This window comes from Panthera leo, chromosome B4 (genome assembly GCF_018350215.1).
Source record: "Panthera leo isolate Ple1 chromosome B4, P.leo_Ple1_pat1.1, whole genome shotgun sequence".
Classification (NCBI taxonomy): domain Eukaryota; kingdom Metazoa; phylum Chordata; class Mammalia; order Carnivora; family Felidae; genus Panthera; species Panthera leo.
Window position 1 is genome coordinate 129,320,688 of NC_056685.1, and position 25,084 is coordinate 129,345,771.

General features: G+C 48.6%; 1 protein-coding gene and 1 long non-coding RNA gene across 2 annotated transcripts; one reads left to right on the forward strand and one right to left on the reverse strand.

The window, feature by feature from the left end:
• Positions 1 to 228: 228 nt before the first annotated feature.
• LOC122223736 lies at positions 229 to 9,398 on the reverse strand. Its single transcript, XR_006204446.1, has 3 exons — positions 9,291 to 9,398; positions 1,681 to 1,858; positions 229 to 306 (listed from the first exon to the last, which is right to left on the reverse strand). It is a non-coding gene; the product is annotated as an uncharacterized LOC122223736 (long non-coding RNA).
• Positions 9,399 to 10,436: 1,038 nt separating this feature from the next.
• APOL5 (apolipoprotein L5) lies at positions 10,437 to 24,589 on the forward strand. Its single transcript, XM_042948342.1, is given in 4 exon segments — positions 10,437 to 10,497; positions 13,940 to 14,474; positions 14,476 to 14,785; positions 24,374 to 24,589. Coding segments are annotated over 4 exon segments (1,122 nt in total).
• The last annotated feature ends 495 nt before the right edge of the window (positions 24,590 to 25,084 follow it).

Consider the following 25,084-nt stretch of genomic DNA (forward strand, 5'->3'; position numbering starts at 1 on the left):
ACCATCAGCCCCCTGGCACAGGTGGGCAGGGCTCTGCACGAAGGGTGGGTCTTCACGGGGCACAGGGAACGTGTTGACCCCCGAAGCCTGGGGGACAGGTGTCTATCATTTGGTCTTTAATATGCAGGCACCTAGTCACCAGTGAGTTCCAGCTGCTTTTCACGTATTTACTGGCCACTGAGCACCCTCTTTTGTGAGCTCCCTAGTCAAGCTGCTTACCTGTTTCTCTATTACGTGTCTTTTTCTTATTCATTGGCCGGAGTTTGTTATCTTTTCTGGATACGGGCCTTTCGTTGATCTGGCGACCTTGCGGTAATGAAAACAGAGGCTGGAACCAGTCAGGGCCAGGTCAAGCGGGCCAGGAAGCCACAGGGAAAAGCTTTAACTTGAACTCGAGACCCATGGGGACGCAGAGAAGGATTCCTTGCCTCTGGGCTACTCCAAGTTTGGCCTGCCTCTAGCGGGGCTCCCTGGGAGTTTGGTTAGCAATGCAGAATTTGGGGCACCTGGGTGGCTCAGTTGGTTGAGCACCTGACTCTTAATTTTGGCTCAGGTCACGATCCCAGGGTCGTGGGATCGAGCCCCGTGTTGGGCTCTGCACTGCATGTGGAGCCTGCTTAAGATTCTCTCTCTCTCTGTGTCTCTGTCTCTCTCTCTCTTTCTCTCTCTCCCTCTCCCTCTGCCCATCTCCCCTGCTTATGTGCTCTCTCTCTCTCTCTAAAATAAAAAATAAAAAACAAGAGAAATGCAGAATTTTACACCGTGTCCAAGACGAGTGAAACTGAGCCAGCCATCGGACTGGATTCCTGGGGACTTGTGTCCACACTGAAGTCTGAGAAGGGCTGGTCTACAGGGGAACCTCAGGATCACACTCCTGCTTCAGAACGTTCCCCACGACTGGGGCGCCTGGGTGGCTCAATCAATTGGGCGTCTGACTTCAGCTCAGGTCATGATCTCACACTCCATGAGTTCGAGCCCCGCGTCGGGCTCTGTGCTGACAGCTCAGAGCCTGGAGCCTGCTTCAGATTCTGTCTCCCTCTCTCTCTGCCCCTCCCCTGCTTGTGCACTCACGCTTGCTCTCTCTCTCTCTCTCTCTCTCTCCAATAAATAAACGTTAAAAAAAAAACAGGAAAGAAAGAAAGATCACCACGACTGTAAAGGACGACTGGATGCGGACCCAGCCACGGCCATGGTTCTGTTCCAAGGTAAATACACTCATTCCCTTGAGCTGTTCGTACAACAGGTCTTTTTTTCTGAGAAGGCCAAAACAGGCGCCTCCCCAAACCTGGTGATAAGTGGCTGTATATTTACTGAGCTCTTTGTCAGCTCCCCGGGCGGCTGACACGGAGGACAGCAGGACAGCGATCAGCTGCGCCCTGGACCCTCGGAAACCCGGTTCAAAGCCACCTCACCTCATCTCATCTCATCTCACCTCATCTCATCTCATCTCATCTCATCTCATCTCATCTCATCTCATCATCTGCCTAAAGTTCCAAAGTTAGAGAGACCTTTCATTCAGTTATGGGACCCCGCGTAGAGGCCCAAGGTGGCACGACTGTGGAGCTGGGGAGCCTGCCCTCGTCGGCTGTGCGCCCAAGAAGAGGAGCCGGAGTAAGTACCTCGCTTGCCGGCACTGCGCTCCCCGCGGCTGTGACACGCGGGGAACGTAAGCTCACTCACCTGACAAAGGGCGTTGGAAGCCACATGGGGCGAAAATGTGTGTGAAGTCCTTTGTGAACCACCCTGCCTGTCAAACTATCAGTTTGCACACTGATTATCACCCCGGGGGCCGCATCGAAAGGGATTTGTCTTCTCTTCCTGACGTGTATCTGAAGCGTCTGTGTTTCTTGCGATGAACCTGTAAAAAGTATGTGTATGTCGGTTTTGGGTAAGAGGCTAAAGGATAGAATTTATCCAGTTTCTGGATATATTCTATAAAGTAAATATAAGATATTAGGAATCAAAATGCTTTTCTTCTGTGTTCCTAAGAGCTGATGGCATGCCAAAAAATCTGTATCTATATTGATGTCAATGTCTACGTCTATCTCCATATCCAAATCCATATCCGTATCCATATCTATATCTATAGCTAAATCCATATCCAAATCCAAATCTAAATCTAAATCCAAATCTATATCTGTATCTATGTCTGTCGATGTCGATCTCTATGCCTATATCCATATCCAAATCCATATCTATATATCTATATCTATATATCTATATCTATATCTATATCTATATCTATATCTATATCTATATCTATATCTATATCTATATCCATATCCATATCTATATCATCTATGTCATCTATATCTATATCCAAATCTAAATCTAAATCTATCTATATCTGTATCTGTATCTATATCCAAATCTGTATCTATATCGACGTCAATGTCTATGTCTATATCCATATCCAAATCCATATCTATATATCTATATCTATATCTATATCTATATCTATATCTATATCTATATCATCTATATCTATATCCAAATCTAAATCTAAATCTATCTATATCTATATCTATATCTGTATCTATATCCAAATCTATATCTATATTTATATCGACATCAATGTCTATGTCTATATCCATATCCAAATCCATATCTATATATCTATATCTATATCTATATCTATATCATCTATATCTATATCTAAATCTAAATCTATCTATATCTATATCTATATCTATATCTATATCTATATCTGTATCTATATCCAAATCTATATCTATATCTATATCGACGTCAATGTCTATGTCTATATCCATATCCAAATCCATATCTATATATCTATATCTATATCATCTATATCTATATCCAAATCCAAATCTAAATCTAAATCTAAATCTAAATCTAAATCTAAATCTAAATCTAAATCTAAATCTATCTATATCTATATCTGTATCTATGTTCAAATCTATATCTATATCTGTATCGACATCAATGTCTATGTCTATATCCATATCCAAATCCATATCTATATATCTATATCATCTATATCTATATCCAAATCTAAATCTAAATCTATCTATATCTATATCTGTATCTATATCCAAATCTATATCTGTATCTATATCGACGTCAATGTCTATGTCTATATCCATATCCAAATCCAAATCCATATCTATATCTATATCCATATCCAAATCTATCTCTATCTCTATCTCTATCTCCATCTCTATCTCTATCTCTATCTCTATCTATCTCTACCTCTGTCTCTATCATCTATCTATATCCCAGGACACAAACATTACAAAATTGTCACACACATGCACACCCCAGTCATCACAAGCAGCTTGCAAAGGCACAGCTCCATGGCTCTTGTGCTGAGGGTTGTTATGGAAAATCTGAAGCCCATGTGCTTGGTGGCCCGGGGTCCCTTTGTTCCATGTGGATTCTGGTAACTTTGCTAGACTGTGGCCCGTACCACCTTTCAGTGGCCACTTTTCCTGGGACGTGGTGTGCTTCTTTGTGTCCAGAAGGATTGCTTGAATTTTAACTTTGTTTTATTTTATATTTTTAAAGATTTTATTTTTAAGTAATCTCCACGCCCCCCATGGGGCTCGAACTCACGACCCCGAGATGAAGAGTTGCACATTCCACTGACTGAGCCAGCCAGGCGCCCCTTGAATTTTAACTTTAAATACTCGTTCTGTTCACACTTTTCAGTATTCTTCTTTGGAAGTTCCACCTCGCATGCATTGGATTTTGCCTTTATTCCGTGTATTTTTTGCCAGACCTTTGTCTTCATCTCATTTTGCTCATTGACCTCATTTTTGTCTTTGTCGTCGATTACTATTCCTTTTTTAACAGTGTCTTTTTCCCCTTGTGTGAATTCTGCTATCTCACTTATTTCTGCAATGGCTTTATTTTCCTTCTCTCTTCTTTGTTAAGCTTGACCAGTTTCCTCTTAACTGCCTCCTGTTTTGCCGTGTCTTCCCTGAGCCCTGAGATCACGTGTTTTGCTCTTACATCATAAAGGAAATCGCTTCACTCGCTTTAAAAAAATGAATTGCAAAAGAATTGTTGATAATTTTCATCAGCTTTTTGGCAACACCTTTCTGGTGAGTGTTCTTTATCTGCCATTTCTTTCTGATTTTCTTTTTCCAGTTTCCATTTGGACCTTGGACCTATATATATGTTTTATTGTGGTAAAATATAGGCAGCATAAACCGAACCATTTTAATCATTTTTTAGGTGTACCCTTCAGCAGTATTGAGTACATGTACGTTCTTTTGCACCCATCTCCAAAACTTTTTCATCTTCCCACACTGAGACTCTGTGTCCATTAAGCACTAATTCCCCATTCCTGCTCCCCCCTCCCCTCCCCGCGCCACCCCTCAGCTCCTGCCGGCCACTTTTCTACCCTCCATCTTTGTGAACTTGACTCCTCTAGCACCCGCACATAAATGGAATCCTACAACATTTGTCTTTTGTGTCTGACTCATTCCACCAAGCGTAAAGTCTTCAAGGTTCACCTGTGGTGTGGCAGGTGGCAGAATTTCACTCCTTCTTAAGGCTGAATCATATTTCATGGTATATTTTGTATATCTATTCCATATCCCACATGTTATGTTGATCTACTTACCCATTTGTGTTGTTTCTACCTTTTGGCTATTATGACTAATGCTGCCGTAAACACGGGTTTACACATATCTGCTGGAGACCCTGCTTTCAGGGTCTTTTTGAATATCTACCAGGCAGTGGAATTTCTGGAAATACAATAATTCTACTTTTAATTTTGGGGGGTAACTGACCTACCCGTTGGCTGCATCATTTTACATTCAATACCCTAGCAATGCACAAGTTTCTTTACCCTCTTGCCAACCCTTGTTATTTTCTCTCTCTCTCTCTCTCTCTCTTTACAGTCTGTATCTTAGCAGGTATGAGATGGTCTCTCATTGTGGTTTGGGTTGGCATCTCCCTGATGATGAGTGATGTGGAGCATCTTTTCGTGGGTTTATTGGCCATGTTTATGTCGTCTTTGGAGAAATGTCTGCTCAGGTCCTTAACCCGCTCTTCAGCTGGGTTGATTGTTGTTGGTGGGTTAATATTTTTTTTGTGGAGACCTTGTTTGGGTTGCTTGCTGTTGGACCAGCTATTTATGGGAGATTGAAATAAGGAAGAAGTCAGGACTGTGTTTTATGGCAACAGAACTGTTCTTTCTGATCTGGGGCGTTCTGCACGAGTTTCTGTTTCTGTTTCCCCCAAGCAGGGGAATCGGGCAGTTTTCAAACTGTTCACAACGCTGACCCTCTTCTCCTCTCGTCTCAAGGACAAACTGCCTCCTCCAGATTCAGCTCGTCTCACCGGCTTTCCTCATTTAGTGCATTGATTCTTGGAGCCAGTCCCGATTTGGTGCCAACCTGCACACTTTATTCTCACCATTTTAAAAAGGGATTTTACTTTTGCACTTCGGGAATGCCCTTCACCTTGAAGAGGGGCATTTTTCTTTGCAATTACTGGCATCGTCTCTCCTTTTCCTGCCAAAGCCCTGCTCATTCTTCTTGCGTTTGGCAAAGTGGGAAAAAACGTTACCTGTTTCTCACGGTTTCTAATAGATGATGCCTCTGTCCTTTCCTTGTTGCTTTTGAGTAATTGCCAAGAGAAGTTGACAACTTGCTTTAGTCGTCCGGCATCCATTTATCCAGAAGTTCCAGCAGCATCACAGGATAACGGAGACATTATCTCTGTTCCGGGGCCTTCCCTCTGCTTCTATCTCTCAGGCAACTTCCTCCCTGAGTCGTTAGGGGAGCCCTTTCATTCCCCAATTTCCTCTATAATATTGGCACTTGCCAGGGTTCTATTCTTGGCTCTCTCCCCGCTTCTAGGCTCACCGCCTTCCATAGATTCCATATGTTTACCAATTCCTAGGTCTGACTCACTGGGTCTCAGCTCTGGGTGAAGCCACCCTCCCCGCCCCCAACCTGACTGTGGGCTCTGTTTTCTCCTTTAGGAGGTGCAACTACGTCTCTTCTGGCTCAAGGCCCATTGTCACCTGTAGAGAGAGAGGCGCAAAGGGGGCTTCAAAGCTCTATGACTACACCATCACCTGGAATCTACCCAGGTAACACCCCCCTTTTCTCAGTAGATTCCTCTGACTACAGCGCCCTCTCTCAACCTATAATGGAAGATGCGGGAGATTGGCAAGTGACTCGGGGCCCTGAGTGTGTGTGATCCCAGTTCCTAAAGCAAAGGTGAGGGTCTAAGGTCTCATTCCTACCCTATTTCCCGCACAATCTGGCTCACACCCGTCTCACAATTTGACCAACCGCATCCAGGGCCCCTTAGCCACAGGGACGATATTTTATAAACCCCAAATCAGAATACGTATCCAGATCACGATATGACACCTGCGTGAGCCCCACCGACCCCGGCGACTCTCAGCCCGATTTGAATACTGTTCTGCATACGAGAGATATCCTGGAATGAAAAGGACCCGAAAGGCCAGCACAACAGGTTAGGAACGTTTGTCACGTGTGGAGTTTTTTAAAAGACGACAATATTGATACTTAACGACGTTAACGCGCCCGACTCTTGCCCGCCTCGGCATGTGCCGGGCGGTATTGCCTGTGCTAAATGCCTTTACCAAAGCAAGCTGGCGAGTTTATCGTGACCAGGGGGCTGAGGAATAAAGATGCCTCATTATGAAGTTGTTTTTAGTTCACTGGTTTTCGTTGTGAAAGCAGCATATGATTTCTGCAGCACGTTTTGGTAAGACAGATGAGGGGAAGGTACAGGTGTGGGTCGTTTGTCCCCTAAGCGTCTCTCCCCCGGGCTGAGCCTGCTCACCGCTGGGTGTAACTCCACCCAGAAATCCCCCCGTGGTCCTAGACCACTGCATATACAATCTTTTTAAAAATCGAGATTATGTTCTTCAATTTTTTTTTTTAACTTAACGCATTCTGGGTCTTCCTTCCAGGTCGGTTCGTGTAGATTGGTTTCATTCTTCTTTGTGTCCATAAGTCTTTCTTTTATATTGGTGTGTTTTCATGGGAACAGTCCCCCTCCAGGGGTATTGCAAATTGTTTCCATTTCTCTTGACCACCTCAAGGCACTATGTGCTGTTGTGTTTGCGTGGGGTGAATTTCTAGAGGGGGGATGGGAGCCTCAGCATATGCAGGTTCTGTGTTTTGAGGACTCCAAATCGTCCTTCCAAAAGTTCTATCACTTTGTGCTCCAACCAAGTGCCTGAGAATACACATTCCCCTCTCTCTTTCTCAGCAACACGGGATGCTTTTATTCGTTTCACTTTTGCCAAAGTGGTCAATGAGATGGTCAATGAGATCTTGCTGTGGTCTAGATATTCATTTTGGGGGCTGCTAATGATGTTAAGCATCTTTACATGTGTCCATTGGCCATTGTACTTCTTCCCCTGTGAAAGTCTTTTCGAAGAACACGAGAAATACCTGTTTATAGAAAATGAGGACAAGTGCAGTTTGAAATAGCTAGGATTTTGTTATGACCCTTTAAGTCTTCAAAAAAGAGGAGGTGTGGGCGAGGGCTGGGGCCAGGTTTCAGGCACAGGAAAGAGAAACATTTGTCAATCGCATTAAAAACCTTTAAAAATGAAAAGCTTCTAGGGGTGCCTGGGTGGCTCAGTCAGCTAAGCATCTGGCTCTTGATTTCAGCTCAGGTCAAGACCTCACAGTTCATGAGATAGAAACCCACGTCTGGCTCTGCGCAGACAGCACGGAGTCTGCTTGGGATTCTTCCTCTCTCCCTCTCCCCCATTTGCGTGTGTGTGCACTCTCTTTCTCTCAAAAATAAATAAACTTAAAAAAAAATCAAAAGCATCCTGATGAAGATGTGGCAAACAAGAAAATCTGCAGATTCTTTTAAGCTTCCAGAAAACAAGCAATTCTCACGTCATATAAATTGCCCCAGAGACAGAAATCACAGCATGCAATTGAGCATATTCTACGATGTGAATATAACACTGATAATAAGCCTTGATTACCTGGAAGGGAAACCATAGCTCAATATTTATGACTCTGAGATGGACATATTGAATACAGTAGGGAATGTAAATCTATAATAGACTGATACAAAACCCTGCAATGACCAAGTTGGGTTCTTCACAGAACAGAAGGACAATTCGATATATGGAAATTTACGCACACAATACACCTTATTCATGGGATAAAGAAAAAAGGAAAATTATGATCATCTCATTAGAGTCTGAAAATTCAGCACCTAATCCTAAGAAAAATATTGAAATATAGGAATAAAACACACACCTTATCACGATGAACAGTGGTTTTTGTAAGCCAGCTGCCAACAGTGAAATACTAGGATCCATAAAATTAAGTAATTTAAGATTTCAAACTAACCCAATAAGGCATAGATCCAAAATAAGGAATATGAGTCTTAAAAAAAAAAAAAATAAGAAAGAAACCCAGCATTATGTATTCACGAAGCATTCATTCGACAACTATTATAATTAGTAAAACTTCAGTGAAGCCCAGAGGAGTATTAAAGATGAATATCTCTGTTGAGCAACAAAGCAGGTTAGAAAACACAACATTAGGGGCGCCTGGGTGGCTCTGTCGGTTGCGCGTCTGACTCGATCTCAGCTCAGGTCTTGATCTCAGGGTCGTGAGTTCAGGCTCTGCGGTGGGCTCTCTGCACTGGGCATCAAGACTACTTAAACACACACACACACACACACACACACACACACACACACACGTTAAAAGATACTATTCACAATAGCATGAAAACAATTTGAAGTAACCGGGAAACAATGCCAGCCTGACCAAGAAGTAACAAATCTCGCTTCAAGGCGCTCACACCGGGCCACGGGGGTGCCACCCCGTGCCATGGGATAGGAACGTAGCAGATCCTCGGATTTAAGCAGGGGTATGTCCTGAGCCCTCCTCAGTGGCCTGTATCTGCACATACTACGACAGCAGATAACTGCCTTCGTGAAGTGTAACGAGAATCACGAGGAGCTCCCGGCCCCTGCGTGTGCGCCCTCACACCCAGAACCGCAGGAAGCCAGGAAGCAGAGGGGGACACGGGAGCCCGTCACCGGCCCCGGCCGCCGGCCAGAGCCGCCGCTGCAAACAGGACGGGCTTGGTGCCATTACACACAGGCGGACTCATAGGGGTGACGAGACCACGGCAACCCCGATGGGCCACGAGGTGCGGCCCCCTCTCGCCACGCAGCGCGGAGGAGCGCTATGGAAAAGGCTTGTCGCGTAATATTACGGTTTAAAGCCAGCACACACGGCTGCGATACGTTATCCAAAGCCCGTGGAAAAGGACATGCCCTTGAAGCTAACCGGAAGTGGGTGAGCCAAGTCGATGGTTCTGTTGCAGCCGTGGGGGTGATTTGTGTCCAAGTACACGGAGGCTGCATCTCAAGCGATTTTTGAGCAAGAGAAAAAGCCGCGACGGAAGCGTCTTTAAACGGGGGCCAGTGTGCCGCGCTGCCCGTGCAGGGGGGACGCTCATTGTCCCTCTACCCTTCTGCGTTCTTAGCCTGAGGCCCTGTCATAAAAGACTGACGAGAGAAAAGTGAACGTGCGTGGCCTCACGTGCACGTGGGGAGTGGCTGAGGGGGAAAATGATTCCCCAAGGCGGCTGAGAATTCAGTCTTAAATGCCAATTTTTAAAAATTTTTATTTATTTATTTTTCATTTTTTTAATGTTTATTTTTGAGAGAGAGAGAGAGAGACAGAGCACAAGCGGCAGAGGGGCAGAGAGAGAGGGAGACACGGAATCCGAAGCAGGCTCCAGGCTCCGAGCTGTCAGCACAGAGCCCGACGTGGGGCTCGAACCCACGAACGGCGAGATCATGACCTGAGCTGAAGTCGGACGCTTAAGCGACAGAGCCACCCAGACGTCCCTATTTATTTATTTTTGAGAGAGAGAGAGAAAGAGCGTGAGCAGGGAAGGGGTGGAGAGAGAGGGAGACACAGAATCCCAAGCAGTCTCCATGCTGTCAGCACAGAGCCTGAAACGGGGCTTGAACTCACAAAACCATGAGATCATGACCTGAGCTGAAACTAAGAGTCAGACACTTAACCTACTGAGCCACCCAGACCCCCCTTAAATACCAATTTAATAGGAAAAGGGGGGGGGGGTAGGCCTCTTAGGGGGAAATAAATGCTTTCCAAGAAAGACGAATGGGCCCTTAGAAGAACAGGCAGGAGGTATGATAGCTTGTGACAAAGTGGGTCTGGGTGTGGTGTCGACCTCCAGTCTCCTGTGACAAGAGGCTGTGGACACCCCCAGGGGGCATCTAAGACATCAGAGCACCTCTCTTGGGATATGTCTTTAGGCAGATGAGGGCAGTTCAGAGAAAGCCTCTTCCTGCCTTTGTATTTCAAGTGCCTTCAGCTCCAATCAATCAGTATCCCAAAGCGGCATCTTTTGGAGTGACACCTGTCACCCTCACCTGCCTGGTTGAAACAACCAGCCAGCCAATGGACTCATCTCTGCGGAGGCTTCAGCAGAGACTGGACAATCCTGCCGGGACTGTAGATGGTAGAGGGTTGGACAGAATGGTCTCTCCCTTGCCTTCAAATTTACAGTGACATAAATAATTTGACCTTGACCATCTTGTGCCTGTCGTTGGCTTATTGGATGATTATCAGAAGGCTTGGTGACTTCATCTGTTAAGATCACGATTTCCTAAGTCTTTGGCCAACCTGCTTTGCCACCAGAAACCTGAGAAATCGCCTGTTTTACTACCTTCTGGCTAGCAGTAGGTATTATCAGAGTTTAATTGTTTGGTCAAAATCCTTAGGCCAATAAGCTATGAAATTTTTGAGATGTTAAGATTTTTTAAAGTTTATTTATTTTGAGAGACAAGGAGAAAGAGAGAGAGAGAGAGAGAGAGAGAGAGAGAGAGAGAGAGAATCAGTGGGGGAGGGGCAGAGAGAGAAGGAGAGACAGAGAGCCCCAAGCAAGCTCTACCCTCCACGCTGAGCCTGACGCAGGGCTCGATCCCACAAATCCCACAAACTATGAAATCATGACCTGAGCTGAAATCAAGAGTCGGATGCTTAACCGACTGAGCCATCCAGGCGCCCCATAGACGTTAAGATTTTTGATGTCTTCTAACTTTGTTTTTCTTATCCCCCCAATTATAACTAGATAGTCCCTTTTGCGGGCACATCAGTAAATATCTCCGGGACAAGATGAGCACGCGATGCATACTCTTTCACCCAGAGGCCTGGGAAGGCTGGGGGACAGGAGCGGTTTGGACAGGTAATCCTAGAACAGGGATGTGTCGGGGGCGGGGGCGGGGGGTTGGCGGGCAGGGAATCCCCAGAATGTGCATTCTGGGAGGGCAGGGGTTTGGGCTGCCGTACTCAACGCCATAATCCCAGCCTCTAGAACAGCGTCGGGCAGAGACCTGACACTCAGGACATTTGCACGAGGGCAGGAAATCTGATTGTTAATATCCAAATTCCGTCGCTAGGCTGTCATCAGCCTCACAGTAGGCAACGCACAGATGTGTTCCAACTAAGTGGGCTGAAGTGTTCATCACGCGTTACCTCCCTTTGCAACCAGAAATGTGCAGAAACGGGGGGCTGGGGGAAGGATTTACACATCCTCACAAAACTTGGCCCAGCCTCCCTCCACCTGTCCGTCCCTCTTCTGCTCTTTCGACCCCACCTCATGGCGCCGGTTCATCCTGAAGCGGCTCAGAACAGAGTCCTTCCCATGGGCTGCTGGCTGAGAACCCCCGCTCGGACCAAAGTTAATTAGGTCACTTGCACGGTGCCCGGACAGAGAGATGGTTTTCTCTTTCTTAGGGGAATAGTAGTCTCAACCGGCAGGTGGGGCCGGCCAGAAGCTTCTGGAAAACTGGAGTCCCGGGTTCTTACCCTAATTCCATCACAAACTGGGTTGTCATGTAGGGAAGGTCACCTCGCCCTTGGGCCAGCCTTCTCCTCTGTGACTGAGGGAGCAAATGAGGCAGGTGGCCGCTTTCCTTCCATGTCAGGCCTGCAGAGGACATCACAGGCCGATGTAGCCTACACGTGTGTCGAAATAGTGTGAACATGGTCTGGACGTCCTTCCAGTAACGGCAGGGGAGTGGATGCCTTTGCCCTCTATGGACGGATGATCTGGGGAGCCTTCCACGAACACCCTATAGATCTAAGACAGGCTAGAGGGGGGCTGGACTCCTAGGCGTACAGAGACGTCCCAAAGAAAACTCCGAGAAAGCCTTTTTTTTTTTAATTTATTTTTATTTTGTTTTTTTGTGATCTGTCCTCAAGATTCGCTTCTTTGTGTTTTTAAGTGTATTTATTTTGAAAGTGAGAACCGGCGGGGGAGGGGCAGCGAGAGGGGGAGACAGACGATCCAAAGCAAGCACGGTGCTGGCAACACAGAGCCCGATGCGGGGCCCGATCTCACCAACTGTGAGATCATGACCTGAGCCAAAGTCAGACGCTTAACCGACTGAGTCACCCAGGCACCTGTGAGCAAGCCTTTTTTTCGAGAGTGATGTCGTGACGGGGAAGGATGTCCAAAGGCCCCTCCCGCTTCCCTGGGCAAGGGTCACTTGGCTGGTCTACCTGAGGCTTTGCCCAAGGAGCAAAGAGATTGTCAAGGGTCTCTTTATGGAGGCCTTGGGGCTGCTTGGCCTCAGTATAGTTTTTCCACGAGCCCTGCCTTCTTTCCCAAACACCTCCTCTCCAGTATTGCTTACGGTATTCCTTAAACCCGTGCCCAATCTGTTGTAGACAGACAGGAACAAACCTAGGGGTCATATGAGTCAGATTCTGTTACGTGCCACAAGAAGCCGATTACAGCATCCTGCACCGTCCAGCAGGGTCCCCTTGGGAAGCTCCCGATCCTATCCGATAATTTCACTTAGAACGGTGATATTCTCAAAGACCCTGCCAAACTCTGGTGTTCCAGGAGCTGGACCAAAGGGATTCCACGGGAAAATTGAATGACGGCAGTCTCGTCTCCAAAGCATAGGGAAAATTTGAGTTAATGGAGAGAATTTTCTCAGCGGGACATTTTCTTTCTTCTCCACCACTTTTTCTTAGGATTACATGCTTCTCCTCCTTGCCTGTTCGCAAGCGAACAGAGCAGAAGCTTCTGTGTCGGGGTGCCACCACGTTCCCCAAATAACACAACGCTGGCAAGACAGATAGTACACCTTTGGCCCTCCTCTATGGAAGATATTACATTACAATCAGGGTCTCACTGAAGGTTCTCTCTCCTTTTTCTTTGGAAGTATAGGCTATTCGATTAATTTCCTGAAATAATTCGATTACCCACACACGATACAAAACTCAAAAGGAACAGAAGGGCAAAGGTTAAAAGTAAATCTCCCTCAAACCTTTTCCCAGCTGCCTGGCTCTTTTGTCCAGAAGCAACCACAATTTCCCAGTAGATCCCCTTTTAACATCAAAAAAGAAAATCAAGCCACCTCCTCTATATATAGGCTGTTAGGACTCTTATTTTCCTGGATAGAATTGTTTGCAATCTGTTATTAGTGTTTAAGTTTTATATGTATGCATATATACATATACATATACATATACATATACATATACATACATATTCATATATATATATATATATATGAATATGTATATATATATATTCATTAAGAAAAGATTACAGAAGTCAGTCAATGTTTTCAGGATACATTTTATTCATCACATCAGTCTCCATTATGGGCAGAAGAAAGCGAGCTGTCCACGGGTGAATGGACTGGGAAGCCGTTCTGGACGCACAGCACGATCGCTTGAACCGTGTCTCCTGCTATAAACACACGGTCCCCGGGGTCCCCGGGGTCCCCGGTCACGTCGCTCCCCACTTGTACCTTGATTTTCAGGGCCCTGCTCCCTGAATGTGTTAGAGAACTCCGATTAGCAGAAGTTTGTAGCTTACTGCTGAGCCTGCTCTAGAGTTGGAAAACGAACCAAGTGATACAAACTGTACATCCTGACGGAAGAGCTGACACGGTATAAGGAAGCATCTGTGCCAGGAAACCTATCCGAGGAGGAAAAAGTGTTTCTTTTCTGTTTCCCCTTGCAGAAGTATAAGCTGGAAAAGAGCATCAGAGAGCTGCACGCTATTGCCGACCAAGTGGACGCGACCCATAAGATGCTCGCCAAGACCAGCCTGGTGGCCGGTGCCTCAGACGCCCTCTCTGGCGTCTTAAGCAACTTGGGTTTGGCCCTGGTACCCGTGACAGTAGGGGGGAGTCTGATGCTCTCAGCGGTGGGGCTGGGCCTGGGGGCAGTCGCTGCTGTCACCAACATGTTGACGAGTGTCTTCGAAAATAGAAGCAATATGGCAGCCAGAGAAAGAGCCAGCAGACTGGTGCCTATGGAAACAACGACGGAGTACAAAGCTTTTGAAGAAATAAGGCTGTCTGAAATCAGTGTTGTGTGCATTGATAGGTGTGTCAGACTCATCAAGAAGGTCAAGGGACTTCATGCCTCCCAGATGGCCAAAGCCAACTCTGGCTTCATGGCTATAGGTCAATACGGCCGTAAGCCGTCTCCCCTTCTGGAGGGTCGGAGGGCTGCAGAGAGCAGCTGAAGGCTCAGTCCTGTCCATGAGCAAAGGTGTCCGGGTGCCGGGTGCTGCTGGGGCTGGCTTGTCACTTTTGCAAGACGTGCAAAGGCTCCTGCAGAGCCGGAAGCACCTGGAGGAGGGGGCGAGGGCAGAGACAGCCGAGGCACTGAGGACACTGGCCAAGGAGCCGGAGCAGGAGCTGAGGCAGCTCACCCGGCACCGCAAGCTGACCATCCAGGGGCGGGGCTGCCGGAGAAGCCCGTTCCTGAAGGAGGAGGTAGGAAGGGGGTGCGGAAGGCAGACGTGGTCCCTGTCTTCCTAGAGCCTCCCAGGAGGCGAATGCTGGGTCGGTAGACGCATACACAAATACATGATCAGAACTGTCCTTTCTTCAGAGAGAGGACTTTGCCCACGCCCCTCACCTAAATTAGGCCCCTCCTCTTTCCAGAAGCCCACTGTTTTCTCTCAAGGCGCTGAGCACATGCTTTAGAAATCACATATTTCACGTAGGTATTCCCCGTCCGTCTTCCCGTACGATGCACCCTCTGGGAGGGCAGGGATGGGTCCCCAGCCTCCCGCAGCACCTGGCACGCCATAAGGGTGCCACAAACCTGTGTTGGACGACCTGAGGTGGCATTCCAAATGAGTTGGGAAAGGATTTTTATTTGAAAAAAACGGTTGATAGCTCTAGCCTCTCTTATTTGGGGATGTTCAATATCTAGCTTTAAAAACAGAAGTGAAAACTACCACATAGAGGAGAATTTCAAAAACTCCTCTTTAATTTTACAGAGAGTATGAAATAAGACTGGGTAGCAAAGCCACTGACTGAGACCCTGACAAGGGACACACAAGCCTTTGCCGAAGGTGTGAAGGCTCATGAATTCATTCATTCATTCACAGTTTCTATTTTACTTTTTTAAATTTAAATTTATTTTTTTTTTATTTTAGAGATAGGGTGTGAGCAGGGAAGGGGCAGAGAGAGAGAGAGAGAGAGAGAGAGAGAGGAGAGAGAGAATCTCAAGTAGGCTCCACGCTCAGCATGGAGTCCAATGCAGGGCTCGATCCCACAACCCTGGGATCATGACCTGAGCTGAAATCAAGAGTCAGACGCTCAAGTGGCTGAGCCACCCAGGTGGCCCCTTAGATTTTAATCAGCTGAGGTCGCGACAGGGTCCGAGGGCTGAAGGGAGTGTTCCCAAACTTGTCTGCATGTTGCAAGTGCCTGGGAAGCTGTGACAAATACTGATGAGCAGGTGAGTCAGTCCCGCTTGCTCTTAGGGACTGGGATTTAATTGATCTGGGGTATGACCTGGACTGGGGCGGGGGGTGTTGCAGGATCCCCAAATAATTCCGTTCTACAGCCAAGTTTGGGAAACTTTGCTTTTAAGGACTGAGGTGTTCTTACTGCATCAATATACTTTTACTCTTTGGGTACATATTCTGACTTCTTTTTTTTTTAACTTTTTAATGTTTTTTAATTTATTTTTAAAGGAGAGAGAAAGACAGAGCATGAGCGGGGGAGGAGCAGAGAGAGAGGGAGACACAGAATCCCAAGCGGGCTCCAGGCTCCGAGCTATCAGCACAGAGCCTGACGCGGGGCTTGAACTCACAAACCGCGAGATCATGACCTGAGCCGAAGTCAGACGCTCAACTGACTGAGCCCCTCTGACTTCTTTTTTTTTTTTTTTTTTAATGTTCATTTATTTTTGAGAGAGACAGGATGAGCAGGGGAGGGGCAGCGAGCGAGAGTAAGAAAAAGAATCCCAAGTAGGCTCCGCGCTGTCAGCAAAGAGCCGGAGGTAGGGCTTGAACTCGCGAGTTGTGAGATCATGACCTAAGAGTTGGACGCTTAACCGACTGAGCCACTCAGGCGCCCCATATAGTCTAGCTTCTTAATAACCAGAGGAAGATTTGGGGGTAAACTATGAGACACCAGGATTCATATTCGAAAGCGTCTTGCCTGTCATGGAGTACAAGCCAGGTCGTCGTGAGAAAAGACACAGTCTCTGCTCTAATGGCCCTGGGGACCCAGCAGGGGGACAGACCCCAGATGAGCCATTAAGGAAGAGAGGTGGAAGGTACCACCCAAGGATCACAGGGGGCTGTGGGAGACCCTGACAGGGGTACCTACTCCTGGGTAGGCTCCTGATTCTGCTACGCGCGTGTGCAATCCTGGGCTCGCGTCTCTGCCGCGTCACCTCACTGAGCCCTGCGAGCACCCCGGCTGTGTGCATCTCAGCCAGAGGGGCCACTCGTTGTGGTATTCAATGCACAGACACCCACGGGGTGCCTCTTTGCCGGCAGTACTCCAGGCCCGGCCGCACGAGAGACACAGAAGGGCCCGGTGTGGAACGCGAGCCACATGCCAGCCCTGGCATGGCTGGACGCCCAGGTGAACCTTCTGGAAGATTCTAATTATTGCCACAGACATGAGTAAACTACTCCCGTTTCCTCTGTGTCCTCGCCGGTCGAGCTGCCTCCACGGAACCTTGGTTTAGCAGAGGCAAAATACAAGTGTCCAACTAGGAAAACTCAGGGCAGGGAAATTTAATGATGGTCGAAGTCCAGCATTGGCCCATGGTAATCCCTGGGGGCTCCGGAACTACTCGGGATGGAAGGGAAATGTGCGAGAGATAAGATTTTCTGTGTGTACAGATGGGGTCGGGGGCCAAGGAGACTTAAATATGCATGTTAATTTAAGCTGAGGTTGGGCCACGTTTAGAGCACGTGTCTTCTCCAAATTGTACGTAACTACACAGAGCATTTAGAATTAAAGTTTTTTTTTAAAAAAAACTCCTTCATTTTTATATATTTTTTAATGTTTATTTATTTTTGAGAGAAAGAGAGCATGAGGCGGGGAGGGCAGAGGGAGAAAGGGAGACAGAATCCGAAGCAGGCTCCAGGCTCCAAGCTGTCAGCACAGGGCCCCACACAGGGCTCGAACTCAGAACGGCGAGATCATGACCTGAGCTGAAGTCAGCCACCCAACCGACTGAGCCACCAGGCACCCCCAAAATTAGATTTCTTAAAAAGGAGGACCACAACCCATAGCCTGCTGGACTTAATTTAGTTTCTTAAATCACTTCAAGGAATACAGCCTCTGCCTCACTACTGACTGAAGCCATAATGGGAGGAGAATGAGTTTTCTAAAAGACCATTCCCATGGCTGAAAACCAAGAAGTCTAGTCTTTTGGGTTCTTGAACCCGACTCCAACGTGAGTGTGTGTGTGTGTGTGTGTGTGTGTGTGTGTGTAACCAACACATTAAGGTAGAAAATGCTTGACTGTTCCACCATAAGAAAACTCTAGGCTAACCTGACTGATTCATGAGCCTGTTTTGCAGACGTTGACCAACCACCAGTAAGACTGGCTAAGATGGGAGCACACTGGGCAGAATTCTTGGAACCGTGAAGAAGGGACCAGGAGTGAGCGAAAGTAATCTCTGCGAGGACACACCCCAAGATCTCCCCCCACGTGTCACACCCACACTGCCATTTTTGAACAGGTGTCCCATGAAGAGACAGGAGTCCTGAATACGCTTGTTCAGAAAGGAAGACACCTGTCCTTCCCTATATCCACGTAGCGTATCTCGTCCAACTTCTATGCTGATTACAAAGGAAATGAAAGAATATGAATGGACAGCCAGATGAAGAGATATGTAGGGCGAGGACCTGAACAAAGGAGCTTCTGTCCTAGCTAAAGTTTGGGCCCCAACATGGTGGCCCGTGGAGGTGTTCTGGCTCCCCCGATTTGGAAGCTCGCTGAACCCTCTCCATTTTGGGGTTTTACGGAGGCTGCATTACAGAGGCACGATTGTTTAATTCCTTGGCCATTGGTTGATTCGACCTTCAGCCCCTCTCCCCTCCCAGGAAATCAGTCTCTACTCACGGTTGGTTTCCCTGGCAACCAGCCCCCATCCTTAGGTGTTTCCCCAAGCCCACCTCCTGCGGACACACCACATGCTGTGAATAACAAGGCACCCGTTTCACCTTTAAGGCTCTGAAGCATTTTCAGGAACTGAGGACGAGACTAAATATTAAAACACAAGGTGTACCCATTGCTCTTAACACTCGGGAAATTCCAAGGGTTTGGGGCGCTGTAAGCCAGCAACTGTGGATGAAGACCAAATATATAATGAAAAATACATTTTGGTCCTCCAAATGAATGACCAAATGTATATATTTCTTATAAATCACAATATTGCTCCTAGGTAGTCTCCAACCTGTTCATCCATCCATCTCACCTATTCGTCCATTAATCTCATCCATCCATCTCATCTATCCATCTGTCCATCCATCCATCCACCCCATCTATCCATCCATCCATTCACTCATCCATCCATTCACCCATCCACCCATCCATTCATCTGTCCATCCATCCATTCACCCACCCATCCGTGCATCCATCCATCCATACACCCATCCATACACCATCCATGCACCACCTATCTACCCATCCACCCATCCATCCATCCATTCATCCATCCACCCATCTAGATACTTAATACCTACCAAGTGAAAGGCATTTTTCTAAGCAGTGGGATAGAGCAGTGAACAAAACACATCCCTGCCTTCATGGGGTTTATAGTCTCGTGGTGAGAGAGTCAGTGGGAGAGGCAGACAAGAAACACAAGAAATAGGTAAATTATACAGTATAATATAAATCAATGGATGTTAAGGAGAAGGATGAATCTGGGAAGGAGGCTGGGGAGTGTAGGGTGGGGCAAGAACGCAATTTTAAATAAGATCATCAGGGAAAACCTTAGGGAGGCTTTTATCTGAGCAAAGACGTGAAGGCGGTGAGGGAGCCAGCCAAGAAGATATCTGGGAGAAGAGCATTCCGGACAGAGGCAAAGACAGCAAAGACAGGTTTAGGGAGCTGGAAGGAGGCTGCGTGACAGGAGCAGAGTAATGGCTTGGGGGCACCAAGAGGGGAAGGGAGATGAGGTCAGATGGAGGCCAATGTCTTATAAGCTATGGTAAGATTTTGGCTTTTACTGGGTGAGATGGGTAAACATCGGGAGGGTTCAATCAGAAGGATGACATAATCTCCCTTAGCTTTTAACAGCATCCCTGTGGCTGTTGCGTGGGGAAGAGACCATAGGGGCAAGGCTACCACAGGGAATGACACAGTCCTTGGGAGAGAAGACGGTGGCTTGAAATGGTGTGGCCGCGGAGGTGGTGAGACGTGTCGGAGCCTGGACCTATTCTGAAGGTAGAGCCCACATTTTGTGAGAGAAAAAGAAGACCACCATAATACCCAGATGTTAGCCTGAACAACACGTCCTTACCCGAAACAGGTGTGGCCGTGGGAGTGTAGGGCAAGACCAAGTTGCTCAGTTTGGACATGGCTAAGTTCGAGATACCCAACAGCCAAGCAAATGGAGGTGTTGAGTAGATGGTGAGACCTGTGTGTCTAGACTCAAGACGCCGGATCTCCAACACCAAACTGGTGAGAGACACAAATTTGTAAATAAATGATATTTAAAATCATTTTTAAATTTTTTTTAATGTTTATTTATTTTTGAGACAGAGACAGAGCATGAACAGGGGAGGGTCAGAGAGAGGGAGACACGGAATCTGAAACAGGCTCCGGGCTCTGAGCTGTCAGCACAGAGCCCGACGCGGGGCTCGAACTCACGGACCGAGAGATCATGACCTGAGCCGAAGTCGGCCGCTCAACCGACTGAGCTACCCAGGTGCCCCTTTCACACATATTTTAAGAGACTGTCGCCGTGGGGAATCTTCAGTGGTATTCCCTATCAGCAATAAGGGTCATTCGAATCTTCCCAGCCTGAGGAATCCTCGTGCACATCCAGACTCCTTGATTCTTGTCCCTCTCCCCTCTCAAAAAAGAAATGAGGAAATACGGTTTATGATGCACCGGGAATTGTGCTAAATAGCCCATAGTTACTGCTTAGTACTTTGTAAACACTGTGCTGAGTACTCTATAAATACTGTCCTACTTCATCCTTGAGCCCCCCCCCCCCACCCCGCTGCCAGTATGTACATTTATCTCCAATTTACAGGTGAGGAATCTAATGCACAGAGACATTAAATTGTGCGAGGTCGACCAGTTAGCAGGCAGCCGCTCAGGGATGGAACTCCGAACCCTCTTGAGCCTCGACGCCTTGCTCTTAACCACTGCCCTACGCTGCCTTGGTTAAGTGTCCCAATTAAAAGGGGCGCCTGGGTGGCTCAGTCGGCTAAGCGTCCGACTCTTGATTTCGGCTCAGGTCACGATCTCAAGGTTTGTGAATCTGAGCTCCGCATCAGACCCGGTGTTAGCGCAGAGCCCGCTTGGGATTCTCTCTCCCCCTCCCTCTCTGCCTCTCTCTCTCTCTCTCTCTCTCTGTCTCTCAAAATAAAACACTAAAAAGTGTCCCAGTTAGGAAAGGGGGCTTAGAGAGACAAAGCGACTTTTTCAAGGTCAGACCATTAAGGAACAGTTGGGCTGGAATTTGTACGTCTGCGTTTGTAGGCTGGAGGCATTTTAACTTCGAGTGAGCCAATCCTGACATCACTTACTTTTAAACATTATGTGGAGATTTCACATCGTTTACACTTGGGTGCTCACGCCCAGATTAGCATTTATATTCAGCCTGTGCTTGGTGGGAGAATTTTCACATGCACTGACCTACACTCTTCCGGAGATTTCTGGAGCCTTGGGGTTGGTCTAAGGCAAGAGTCAGCAAATGATCGCCCAGGGGCCAAATCTGGTTCACCACTTGTCTTTGTAAATTTTCATTGGAGCACAGCCACACCCCCCTTTGTTTGGGGAGAGCCCCTGGTTTCTTTCCCGCGATAATGGCAGACTTGAGAAGCCGTGACAGAGGCCAGGCGGTCTGCGACACCTCAAATATCAAGGGGCGCCTGGCTGGCTCAGTCGGTTAAGCATCCGACTTCGGCTCCAGTCGTGATCACATGGTTCGTGGGTTCGAGCCCTGCGTCGGGCTCTGTGCTGACAGCTCGGAGCCTGGAACCTGCTTCAGATTCTGTGTCTCCCTCTCTCTCTGCCCCTCCCCCACCTGTGCTCAGTCTCTGTCTCTCTCTGTCTCTGTCTCTCTCTCAAAAATAAATACAATGTGAAAAAAAAGAAAAGAAAAGAAAAGTAACCCAACCCACTTTCTACAATATTATCAGGAAAAAAAACCAAAAAAGTGTTTAAAGCTGTTTTAAAAACAGCTGTGTCTGTGTCTCCTGCTCTCTCTCTGCCCCTCCCCCACTCATTCTCTGTCTCTCTCCCTCTCAAAGATAAATAAAAACATTAACAAATTTTTTAAAAAAACCCTCAAATATTATCTGGTGCTTTACAGAAAGTTTGCCGACTTCTGGTCTAAATGCTTCAAAAGAAGCAACTTAAGGGGCACCTGGGTGGCTCTGTGAGCAAGCGTCTGACTCTTGGTTTCGGCCCCGGGTCATGATGTCGCCATTTCATGGGTTCGAGTCCTGAGTCGGGCTCTGTGCTGGCAGCACAGAGCCTGCTTGACATTCTCTCTCTCCCTCTCTCTCTCTCTGCCCTTCCCCTAGTTGCGTTGTCTTTGTCTCTCTCAAAGTAAATAAACTTTAAAAAAAAAAAAAAAAAGAAGCAACTTTTGAGTATCTAGAATTCTGGCTTTTGAAATGGGAAAAGGCCACCCGTGAACCGGGAAGTCCGTCATTTCAGAACCCAGACGGAGCCCGAGGGCGATGGTGAAGCCGCCGGGATTCTGAGAGCACCGCTCACACCTGCCCCCTCCGGCCGCAGCACCACACAGCCCTCTAACAAGCTCGAGGGACAGCCTGGAGGAGGCTTTACTGCGAGCCTGCGGGGAGGCCAGGGCACAGCCTCCCTTCCTGCCTCCTCCAGAGCTCACACCCCGTCTGGTCATCCGGCCTCCTTCTCCTGTAGACGAGACACGGAACCGAGGATGGTGGGATGAAGGCGTCTAACAGAGCGCCTCGTGCCTACTGAACCGTCGGGGGGGGGGGAGGAGGGGGCCTCCCCTTTTGGGGAGGTGGGGGGAGGAGGAGACAGGGATGGCCTTTCGCTCTTCCAGTTTGGGCTCCTCATTATTGATTCTGAGCCTGGAAAGATGCTCTGAAGCCAGAACCGTAAGGTGCCCTCAGTGGCTGGGTTTGGAGGTTTCGAATTTGGTCCCGGCAGACAGAAGCTTTCCACGGAGATGGGAGCGGGAGGGCATCTGAGAGCCGGCGTGTTCCAGAAGGGATCTGGCTGCGGTGCGCAGACCCATGGCCCTCGCATTCAGCTGGTCACTGAGACCGACCCGCTGCCTCCTTCCCTGCGTTTGAAAAAAGATTAACAGGGGCGTCCGGGTGGCTCAGTTGGTTAAGCGTCCGACTCTTTTTATTTTTTAATTTTTTTAATGTTTATTTTTAAGAGAGAGACAGAGCACGAGCAGGGGAGGGGCAGAGAGAGAGAGGGAGACCCAGAATTCGAAGCGGGCTCCAGGCTCCGAGCTGTCAGCCCAGAGCCTGACGCGGGGCTCGAACTCACGAACCGTGAGATCAGAACCTGAGCCGAAGTCGGACGCTCAACCGACTGAGCCCCCCCAGGCGCCCCGGCGCCTGGCTCTGGATCTCGGTTCAAGTATGATCTCACGGGTTGGTGAGTTCAAGCCCCGCGTCGGGTTCCGCACGGACACCGCCAGAGCCTGCTTGGGATTCTCCCTCTCCCGCTCTCCCTGCCCCTCCCCCACTCACAATATCTCTGTCTCTCTGAAAAGAAATACATCAACTTAAACAAAAAGATTAATAGACGTTTGTTTTTAGAGGAAAGAAAAAGAGCGAGAGACATTATTTTGTAGAGGAAAAAGAAAGATTAACAGACGTGATTTTTTAGAGGAGTTTTCAGGCAAAACTGAGTGCAAATACAGAGTCCCCGCAGGCCTGCTCTCCCCACCCACACAGGCGTGGTGCCTTGGTGACCATGGAGGGGGGCGTCGATGCCAGCCTTTCTAAGTGAACCTGTTTTCTCTCAGGAAGACTTGGGAGGTCTCCAGCCTCCGAGGCGACGGCGGGATCCCTGATCATTCAGGGTGGCGGTTTCCAGCCAGGGCCCAGGCCAGCGTCGCCTCCCTCTTCACAGGATCCAGAGGCCCAGCTCTCGCCCAGGCCGGCTGGGGCAGAATCCCCCGGGCGTGCAGCCCGGGTGTGTAAATGGTGGTTCTGCCCTGCAGCTCGGGGTGAGAATCGCAGGGTCCGGCCGAGAGCGGGATCAGGCGGTTCCCAAGATCCACGCGTCATTTTCCTGCCAAGGCCCCGGGCGGGGCCGGGTTCGGACCCCGCTTGGTCAGAGTATTGGTCCAACTGCCCTCCCGAGGCTTCTTTGCGGGGCGCGGCGGGTGCAAGGCCCTGTTGTCGACCGAGAAGGAGAAGGAACTTTGCTCCCAGGGGAAGACAGAATGCTGGGCTGGGGGTCTCCGAGCAGACCGTCCTCGGCCCTGGGACCGAGCATTTGTCGAGGCCTGATTTTCACCTGGGGAGACCGGTTGCACTGCGGCATTGGGAGGGTCCCCACGGGCCCCCCGGTCTACCTGAACGTTCTATATGTGGAGACGCGGCGGGGCAGGCGGGCAGAGACTTGACCGAGAGCGCAGAGCTGGCTCAGGCGGAGAGAAACAGAAGCCTCGCAAAAAAAAAAAAAACAAAAACAATGACCTTGGTCGCCATCGCGATAGCCGTGGGCACCTTGGGTGCGCGGAGCTGAGGGCATAGTCCAGAAGCCCCTCTCGGAGGCACAGGGACGGGAGCCTGAGGCTGAGAGCCGCCTCTCGGACCCGCATCCTAGAGTCATCTCGTAGTTCCTGGGAAACCTCTGGGGAGTCAGAGTTCGGTGCCTGTCACCTCCCGGGCTGTGTGTTCCAGACGGCGTCTTTCCGTGGCACCTTCAGTACAGCTTACATTGTACTGAAGTATATGCGGGCAGGTGCCCAGCGAGGCGGCAGAAAACCGGACACGATTGATGGTTCTCCGCCCTCCGGAAGCTCGGTCTGCTGGGAGGCCAGACACGAGCACCGTTCCCAGCGGAAGATCCGGCTTCTCCGGGCCCGGTCTTCAAGTGGCACCCGTGTGCGTGGTTAGCGGATGCTGCAGGGGTGGGCTGAGCGTGGCTCAAAGTAGATCTTCGTGGCTACAGTCTGTCAAGCGGAAAGACTGATGCGGGTGGGAGGGGGTCAAGTCGACAAAATAAAACGTGTAAAGAGCCCACTATGGCAGGGCATGGGGGGTGGGGGGCGCCTGGGTGGCTCAGTCGGTTGAGTGTCCCACTTTGGCACAGGGCATGATCTCACGATTCGTGGGTTCAAGCCCCGAGTGGGGCTCTGGGCTGACAGCACGGAGCCTGCTTGGGATTCTCTCCCTCCCTCTCTCTCTGCCCCTCCCTGACCTAAAAAAAAATTAAAATTAAAAAAAAAAAGATGACTTTTTAAAAACTGTTTATCCTTGAGAGAGAGAGAGACAGAGGGTGAGCAGGGGAGGAGCGGAGAGAGAGGGAGACACAGAATCCGAAGCAGGGTCCAGGCTCCGAGCGGTCAGCCCAGAGCCCGATGCGGGGCTCGAACTCACGAACCGTGAGAT